General features: G+C 55.7%; 1 protein-coding gene across 1 annotated transcript in view; it reads left to right on the top strand.

Annotated features, from left to right (window-relative positions):
- Positions 1–8,295, top strand: part of VSTM2L (V-set and transmembrane domain containing 2 like) — a 13,633-nt gene extending 5,338 nt beyond the window's left edge. Inside the window, exon 3 of the mRNA XM_004698257.2 lies at positions 7,979–8,295. Within this exon, the coding sequence (XP_004698314.2) occupies positions 7,979–8,251 (273 nt within the window). The 3' untranslated portion in view covers positions 8,252–8,295. The remainder of the gene's footprint in view (positions 1–7,978) is intronic.
- Positions 8,296–9,806: the final 1,511 nt, after the last annotated feature.

The raw sequence follows: 9,806 nt of genomic DNA, 5'->3' as shown, positions 1-9,806 counted from the left end.
CACACACACACATCCCACAACCTTTGGACCTCTTCCGATACCAGACCACAGACTCCTGAGCAATGTTGATTGTCGTTGCTAAGTGCCATTGAGCCGGTGCTGACTCACAGTGACCCGATGTACTGTAGAACAAAGCACTGCCTGGTCCTGCCCCATCCTCACACCTGCTGTGCTTGAGCCCATTGTCGCAGCCACTGTGTCAATCCACCATGTCCAGAGTCTTCCTCTTTTCGCCTCCAGCCCCATTTTACCAAACATGATGTCCTTCACCAGGGATTGGTCTCCCCTGACAACATGTCCACAATACATGCATTAACTTGATATTTAGTGTCAATTTTAGTCACAGACTCATATGGGATAAGATTGTCATCAATTTCTTACACAAAATATCTCTTAGATGATATGAATACTAAGAGAAACATTATGTTGTGGAATCATCCGACCTTGAATTACAATGCGACTTACATTATTGATCACTCAGCAGAGGGATTTTACATTTTTCCCCTCCTTTTTAATTCCAACTTAATTCTGAAAAAAAAAGAGTTACTGGTATGAGGTAGCCAATACCACTCAACGCCTGACTGTAGCTTACGCACCCAGAAAGTATGACGCCATCGGCCACCATGAAAAAATCCAGCAGCAGCAAAAACAAGCCTGTGTACTGGCAGCGCACACAGATGGACTCATGTGATTCAGAGCGTCCTTGTCATTGGGCAATGATGACCGCCCTGACCGGTGTGAGTGAGTGAGCGAGCCAAGTGAGCGACGAGGGTCAAGACATAGATGAACACAGCATTGTAGTCTGGCAGGTGTACAGACGCATGTACACTGGGCTTGCGAAAAGTGTGTGTGTGGCTATAACTAACTACCAGGACATTTTAAATTTTAAAATAGTGGATTTCGGCTGAAATACTGCACACACACAAAATTATCGATGTGGGTGCCACCCCTCTGCCACTGTCACCCTTGCCCCACCTGCCAGCGACTCCACTGCACCTTTCCCTCTGACTTTCCAGGACTAGACAGCTGCCCGCTCTCTTGTCCTTGGGACTTCGGCTGGGGGACGCCTGCAGCAGCCCCGCCATGCTCCAGCCTGTAACTGTGCATTCGTGGGTTTGCTGCATGCCTGTATCCCCAAGGAACCTCGGCCGGCCGGAACGATGTCTGGCTCAGTCATTGTTATACCTTCAGGGCCCGGCTCAGAGCCTGGCCCATAGTAGATGCCCAATAAATGCATATTGTGTGAATAGCACACACATACACATATGCCCTGGCGGCTGCATCATGCACCCACTCCTATGCAGATTTTTATCAATGCACATGCCAACTGGATGTGTGTGTGTGTGTGTGTGTGTGTGTGTGTGCAGGTGATGTGACTGAGGGAGGTGCTCACATGGTACCTGGGGAAGCCAACCCTTGTCTGTATCCACAGAGGCAACTGACCCAGGCAGGCATTCAGAATATAGATTCCTATGTCTTCTAAAAATCCCGATTTCGATGGGGCATCGCCTGGTTCAAAAGACACCATGTGAGCCAAACAGTGCATGTCCCTAGGCTGGGCAATGGCAGGGCCGGTGGTCTCTCCGGTTCCAGAAGAGGAAGTGCTGGCAGCTTGGAGGGCCTTGATGGGGATGGGGATTCACCATCAATGACTATAAGGATACAGTGGGATAAGCAATTAGGTCCCAAGAGCCTGAGGCTGGAATCAGCTCTGCCACCTCCTTGGGCCTCCCTTCCCGCCAATGGCTGTGGCCACAGCCATGTATCAAGACACATAGGCCGTGGACCCGGAGAGTGAAGGACGGTGGTTAGTGGGAACGTGGGAGCTGATGGCCATCCTCCTCCCAGGAGGCAGGGCGTGGGCAGGGGAGGGGAAGGGAGCCCAGTGTTTCACAGGGGCAGTGGATATGCAGGAGAGCAGGCCGCTGCCATCAGAGTGATGATGATAATGATGGTGATCATAGTAATAGGAGCAGCTGACATTTATGGAGCATCGACCATATGTCAAGAACCACGATGGGTACTTTACAGGAATTAGCTCCGCTGGGGACCTGGAGGAGCAGCCCTGGTGATGTAGTGGTTATGAGTGGGGCTGCTAACGAGGAGGTTAGCAGTTCGAAACCACCAGTCACTTCGAGGGGGAAAGATGAGGCTTTCTACTCCCATAAAGGGCTGCAGTCTCAGAAACTCATGGGGGCAGTTCAGCCCTATCCTATAGGTCGTTATGAGTCAAAATTGCCTCCGTGGCAGTGAGTGGGGGCCTGGAAAAGGACCACTGCCTGGCCTGACAACAACCCTCTGATTGCTGCACCTGCCAAGAAGCCCACCATTAAGGTCCTCTGACTCAGGGATCGACCATTTCAAGTTCTGGAAGTTTTTGTTTTGATCTAGCAGCTGAAGTTGTTGGTGCTAGAATTTAGGTTCACTTCCCCTTAACCCTAATGGTGTCGTGGTTATGCATTGGGCGGCAGTTCAAAACCACCCACAGCTCTGAGGGAGAAAGTCGGAGCTTTCTACTCCCACAAGCAGTTACTGTCTCAGAAACCCACAGGGGGGTTGCTATGAGTCCGCATTGGTTTTCGTGCCCTTTAACCAGTTTTGCAAGTAGAGAAAGTCCCCAGCAGCCTAATGTTAAGACTCTTCTGCCTGGGGCTCCACCGACTTCACTGCTTAAGTCCCTCTTCTGGCCGAACAGAAAGAAGTTCTTTGTGTTGTAGGTTCCGTTCCTGTGGCCTACGTCAGTAGGAAATAGCCCGAGGCAGCCCTGCTCCCACTGAACCCACTAAACCTTTGTGTGCCTCCTCCGTCCTCCAGCCAAGCCCCCAAAGCCAGTTACAGCACAAGTGGCTGGGAGCAGCCAAGGCCCCTGCGGGTGCATCTCAATGAGCAGGGGAGGTGCTATTGAAATGAGCACTGGAGGTCCCTGGGGTGTGTTTGGAGGAACAGCTGCAGACTGGTGTGGCTGAGGGGCAGCTGGACAGCCCCCCCCCACCCCCCGCCAAGGTATAGGCCCATCCCATCTTGCAGCCATTGGAACTGGGGAGCCCCTGCAGCACTTTAAAGGGGGTGCATTTTTAAAGATCTGTCTGGCAAATGGGAGAAGAAACTGGGAGGGGCCTGAGGGATTGGGGGAGACCCCTAAGGAGACAGGGTAATAATGCAGATGAGAAATGGGAGCCGCTCTCCATCAGTGCTGGGGGGCTGGACTCTGGGGAGAAGGGGTGGGGCGGCGGGGCAGCCATGTTTGGAAGGGAAATCAGTGGGGTTCAAGAATGGCTGGTGCCTGAGTGAGGAAGAGGCAGGGTGGCCAATGGCTTGACGGCCTCTTGCTGGAGAGGATGACCCTGCAGTGGGTTTTGAACCTGCTGAGGGCGATGGAGGCTTGGGTGTGGTGGGGCTCAGAGTGACCCATCTCCCTGCCGGACCCTCAGGCCCCATCCTGAGGCCGAATGCAGGAAAAGGCTGGCACTCTGGGCTCTGTGGGCCCTCTTATTCTTCCGGCACAGCCAGGTGGCGAGGACCCTTCGGGCCCACCCTGAGTTGGTGGAGGTGCCCACCATAGCAGGAAGGCCTGGGCCCCGGGCCGAGCAGGGAGGGCCGAGCCTGGTCTGGCGTGGACCGGTCTTGTCTCTTTCAGCATAATTAGGTGCTTAATTGCACTGCTCAGCCCTGTCGATGGCCGGGAGGGTGATTATGATTTACAGCGTGCCTCAGGCCCAGGGTCGCTTCTCCTAGGGCCTATGGGTGGGGGCGAGGGACAGGCCTCAGGATGTTCTGCAAGGAGGGTGAATGATGAAATCCAGCAGGCTGCCGATGGAGGGGGTTTAGACCCCCTAAAACATAGTAGTTTGGAGGTCTAGGAAAGGGGATTGGGAGGGGCGAGAAGGTAGTGCTGTAGTTTTCTAGCCCTGTATGAGGCGGGGGGCTCCCCAAAGATGAAGCCTGGTCTCTGACAGCAAGCCTGTCCGCCTGCCCTGCTCTGGGGTGGGGGAGGCTGTACCCAGGATGGCAGCGGCCCAGGCTGGCAAACACCTGCCTGTGACTGCTATCTTGTCACCTGCTTTCTCCAGATGCCCTTCACTGCCGACTTCCTGCTGGACGGCAGCTTGCCGAGTTTCCCAATCCCTGACTTGAGGTCTGGGTTCTCCTGAGGCCATGTGTCCTGTGGACAGTGCTGGGGTCCCCTCTTCACAGCTGCGCCCCAGCACCCAGCTCAGAGTGTGGCACATTCCGTGTCTGTCCAGTAATGGCCGGATCCAGCCCCAAACACCCAAGGCAGGACTCTGCAGGGTCAGAACCCAGTCTCCCAATGCCTACCCCCATCCCCGTGCTCCCTGTACTCCTCCCCTGAGGCATCTGGCTTGCTGGTGGGGGTGGAGACAAGGCTGGGGTAGGGAGCTGGCTGTCCCTGGGGATGCTGCTTCTGCTCCTCCCCCAGCAGGCTGGGGTGAGTGGGTGGAGGGGGGGGGTCTGTGCCTGGTGCTCCCTCCCTGGGAGCCTCTATGCTCCCAGCGCTTCGCATTATTACTCCATTAGCGCCTTGTAGGGTTGACAAATGAAGGATAATTAATATCCGTGAGGGAAACAGATGTTGAGGTAATTCGCTCCCTGCTGCGCATTTGCAATAGCGTCTCCTCGCTCTTCCCCCCGGAGCCCGACAGGACGGTGGGACCTCACTGTGCCCTTGGTCCGAGGTGAGGCGGTCGGCAGGGCACGAGGGCCTCCTGTTGGGCCAGCACCTGGCAGTAGGGAGCACCTACTTCTCACCCCACACCAAGAAGGACACCTGGGAGAGCTTCCTTCTGCTGCTTCTGGGAAGTTCTGCTTATGTCTCGCCTCAGTCTCTGTTGCTGTACTGTAAGCCCGTGCCTGCCTGCTTCATGGGGGATGTTGACCAGCCTAGGATGGCTTCTTCCCATCTAAAGCCTAGGCAGGCATCTTGGGGTCTTCAGGGCCAGTGGGGTCTGCAAGCTCTGGGTGACCCTCTGTGGGCCTGTCACCATCATCTGAAGGGTTAGAGTGTATGGGGCCAGGCCCCCAGCTCTGCCACCCACTGACTCTGTGACCCCGGACAAGTCACTTTTTCTGGAGCATCAGTTTGCCCCCTGTAGAGTGGGCGTACTCATCGTTTGCATGTGCCCTAAAGTTTAGAAAGGTGACATCGGGGTACAAAGAAGGCATTAGAGTGAGTCCTTTGGCGAATATTTTATTAATAGGATTGTTATTTGCTGAGTGCCAGGCCTAGTGCCTACAGAGGGAAGAGCCATTTAGCCAGGGAGAGAAATGAAAAACCAAGTCAGGAGGCAAATACATTGAAGAGTCAAACCGAGACAACTTCTTGGAGGAGAATACAAGGGGCTTGTGACAGGGGACCCTGGGGGACATCGAAGGGGGCGCTTGGGAAAGATGAATCAGCCAGGGGAAGGGAGGTGGGGGCAGCACTGGGCAAAGCCCCCCACTGCAGAGCCATGCAGTCTGAAGGAGCTGGGCCGGGGATGACAAGCAGAGAGGCCCAGGAGGCCGGACACCCCTGGCCAGTGGTTAGAGTCCCATGTGCATGTGCCCAGGATGATGTCTGCAGAGCGAGTTTAACCCCAGGGGACATCCCGCCTTCTCCTCCTGACCCCTCAGCAGCCAAGGCTGCTTCCCTGCTCCAGAGCCTGCCAGGTCAGGTGTCAAGTCCGTTTGGGAAGGTAGCTGGGTACCCATCTCTCATCTCCACTATTTCACCAGTGGTGTGGGGTGCAGGGTTTGGGGGTGGCGATAGACAACCCCAGTCAGGCATGCTCTCCATAGGTCCAACATCTTTTTTTAAAAAACAAAAACAAAAAAACCACCTTTCAATGTGGGGGGATTACAGACCAGACTCACAGGAAGAAAATGGAATGGAAAGATCACAGGATTTTCCCATGAACTTCCGTAGCCCCCTCTCACCCTTTGCCCAGCTTCCCTCAATGAGCTCTATAGCTGTCCAGCAAGGATTTGGGGTTTTTTTGTGTGTGTTTTTTTTTGTTTAACCACAGCCTCTTTTTCAACTGATAAAAGAAAAAACCCAGCTTTTTGTGCATAGCATATTTATTTCTAAGAGCCTAACAGCGTGTATCTGGAAACTGCTCACATGTCCGTCTCCAGGTGGTTGAGATAGACGAGGTATGGCATCTTCAACCGATGGGGCATCATACAGCAATAGGAACCCACCAAGCCACTGGGTACCAACGCAGGGGTGGGGGTGGGGGTCTCATTGGCATTCTGCTGAGTGAGAGCAGTCAGGCACAAAGAACTCAAGCCGAGGCAGCACCAATCGGAGCGGCTGTCGCTATTAGGTGTCAACCACTGGATTCTAACTCAGTGACCCGCTACAACAGGGTCGGGCTGCCCCATGGGCTGTCACCTTCGCAGGAGATGCCGTAAAGAGGCTGCTGGGTTCGAATTGCAGGCCTTTCGGTTAGCAGTAGAATGCTTCACCTTTATGCCAGGAGAGCTCCTAACCTGTGGCACCAAAATCAAAGACCCCCCTCCCCACAAACAAACAAACAAACAAACAAACAAAACCCTGCTGTAGCGTCAATTCTGCTTTACAGCAACTCTCTTAGAGGAAGCAGAGCCGTCCTGGGTTTCCAAGGCCAGAGGCCGCCACGTCTTTCTCCCGTGGAGCAGCTGGAGGCCTGGCAGCTGAGCATTCCCCACCGTTCCTTGTCTGTGCTGCTAGAAGGGGTCACTACTAGCGTGATGACCCAGGCGGCAGTGGTCCAAAGGCGACCCTCCCGAGCATGGCGAAGGCTCAGGCCTGGCTGGGGCTGTGGACCCTATGGTGTGCACATTCTCATCAGACAAAACAACCAAGCAGTCCTCATTGAGCACAAAGACGTAAAACAACTAACACATCGGTAAGGGTGGCTCCATCTACAAACGCAGCCGATGCCCCTGCCCCCTCCAGCCGGCTGGAACAGAAGGCAGCATCCTGAGATACAGCGAGACCTGGGGGAGCCGGCGGCTCTGCCGCAGACAGGCCGGAAACCTTCCCTGTCGTTGGTTTCGAGGGAAATCACCGCTGAGGTTGCCTTCTCTGGCGGGTTTCTGCTTCAGGCGGCGTCGGGTGCACGGGCTTTCTGAACCGCCTGTAGTTTTGGAATGGACGTTTCAGCCCAAGCGGAGAGCTTTCTTTGTGGCCTAGCCGGGTTCCACCCCCCAGGGATAACGATGAGGTCACTGCTCCCCTCACGCCTATTGTTAAACGTCCACACACACGAGCCCGGATGACATAGTGGTTTCGAGTTAGGATGCTAATCTCAAGGTCAGCCGTTTGAAACCACCAGCCACTCAGTGGAGAACAATGAGGGTTTCTACTCCCAGAGAGACTTAGAGTCTCACAAAAGAAAAGGAAGAAGGAAAAGAGTTACAATCTTGGAAACCCACGGGGGTGGGGAATGGAGGGATCCTTATGAATTGGAACCATCTCAGTGGAAGCTCCCAGTCCGATGGATGTAAGTTCGTGTGCTTATAGAAACGGCATCACACGGCGGAATGGTTTTGCCATGAAATTTTTTTTTTCTGTTTCCAGTGGGTTCTTCCGGCCCAGCCTGCCTGGTGTGGGCGCCCTGAGTCGTTTTGTCTCATCGTCCCCCACGTGAAGGGTAGAAATGCCCCCAAAGAGGTTTCCAGGCTGCCATCTTTCTCCGAGCGGTTGGGTGGATTAGCACTGCCAGCCTTTTGATAAGCAACCTGGCACCTGACAGTCTAGTGAGTGTCGATCTAGTGCATCCTTTTTCGCTGCCGCGTCGTACTCCGGTGGAAGAACAGACCATCCTCTTGGTGGACGTCAGCGTCGCTTCCACCTTTCGGCTCTTTCACTCACTCTGGGGCAGAACTGTCACATGCCCTTGGGGGAAGGGGCACCAGGGGAACCCCAGCCCAAGGGCTCCCCTCTTTTTCCTGTTGCTACCTGGCGAACAGGTCACAGTCTCTCTGTCCCCCCCAGGTGGTGAAGGTGGTGGGCAGCAACATCTCCCACAAGCTGCGCCTGTCCCGGGTGAAGCCCACGGACGAGGGCACCTACGAGTGCCGGGTCATCGACTTCAGCGACGGCAAGGCCCGGCACCACAAGGTCAAGGCCTACCTGCGGGTGCAGCCAGGCGAGAACTCCGTCCTGCACCTGCCCGAAGCCCCGCCTGCCGCGCCTGCCCCACCGCCCCCCAAGCCGGGCAAGGAGCTGCGGAAGCGCTCAGTGGGCGAGGAGGCCTGCAGCCTCTAGACTGATGCCCCGCCCCCTTTGCCCCCCCCCTCGCTGTACAGAGTGCATGAGGAGCCGGCACCGCCCGCCAGGATGGGACTGCCTGGCCTGCCGCCTCCCCATCCCAGAGGCTACCGGTGGCCACCACGTCGGCCCTCTGCCCACTGTCCCCTGGCTCAGCATGTAAGCCTCCCAACCCTTCCTTTCCAGACCCCTGCGGTGACCTGGCTCAGAGAAAATGGCCCTGGGCACCAAGGGGGTGACCTCCTGGAGAGCCGGGGCAGGGACCACCCCGGCCCTGGCCGCCCATTCTGTCCCTTGCCAGCTTCAGTGCAGTTCAGTGTTTCTGTTTGCTTGCTTGTCTCCCAGCCTGTCCTGAGCCGGGGCCACCCAGCCTTCCTCACCCTCCACCCTGCCACCCACTACCTGGACCTGGGGGTGTGGACAGGCGCCCTACCACCTCAGCCAGAGGGCCATTAGCAGGACCACTCACGGGCGCTGGGAGGCGCTGGGGAGCCCACTGCCTCCTGGGGCCCCTTCCTGTCCAGCATCCTGGTACTAAAGAAACAGCTGCTGGCTAGGAGACAGGAGACAGGAACCTTTGCCGTCTGTCACACAGCAGGTCAGAAAGGGCAGAGCATTGCACCAGCAGGCCCCCCCTTTGAGGACTCTCAGAGGAGCCCCCCTCTGTCCGTTCCCAATGTCCCAGCCCTCACTTTGCACCCATGCCAAGTCTACCTAAGGGCCTGGGGCTTTGGGGAACCCTATACCACCCTCCTCACAATTTCCAATCAGGGGAACACCTGCCACCTGGTGATCTGTAAATATTTCTTTGGGGCCCAACACCCCTTTAGGACTGGCTCAAACCTCCAGCCGCCCCTCAGCGATGGAGTGTGGGGCATGGGTGGGGCCGAGGATTTGGCCTAGGGGGGTCGGAGCCGCTCTATATACACAATCCAATCTGTGACTACCAGCCAACATGAATAAAGCAGTTTAAAAGGACTCTAGGCAGTGTCTTTCTGGGGCCTGGGAGCTTGGTGTTGCCAAGGAGGAGAGGGCTGGCCAGCCCACTAGCCACATCTGGCTCCAGTTCTCTGTCCTCGCAGCAGGGTCTGGCTATGAGGTGCAGAGGACAAGAGGGGAGGGGAGTGCCCAGGGAGAGAGTGAAAGCACCCAGCCTTTGTCTAGCTCCAATCCAATTACCACCTGCTTGGATTGTTCTGTGATCTTGAGATAATTATGAGTAGAAGCGTGGGTAAAACATGTTTACACAGCTTTGTGAGTAATTATAAAGCTAACATCCGTGTAGCCATCACCTATCAAACATAGCCCAAAACAGACCCCACCCCCCACCCCCCTAGACACACACACACACACACACACACACACACACACAGCCCCAATGTCTTCTTACCTAATATGAGCCTGCTCCTCTCAGAGTCCTGGTGGGGGAGTGGTTGAGCAGTGGGCTGCCAGCCAGAAGATCAGCAGTGCAAACGCACCAGCCGCTCCATTGGAGAAAAAGGGGTTTTCTACTCCTGTCAAGAGTTAGTCTTTGGAAACTCGGGGGTGGGGG

This window comes from Echinops telfairi, unplaced genomic scaffold (assembly GCF_000313985.2).
Source record: "Echinops telfairi isolate 266 unplaced genomic scaffold, ASM31398v2 ScPeMD7_5592;HRSCAF=6446, whole genome shotgun sequence".
Lineage (NCBI taxonomy): Eukaryota > Metazoa > Chordata > Mammalia > Afrosoricida > Tenrecidae > Echinops > Echinops telfairi.
The sequence above is the reverse complement of the archived record's forward strand: the minus strand, read 5'-3'. Positions and strand labels throughout refer to the sequence as shown.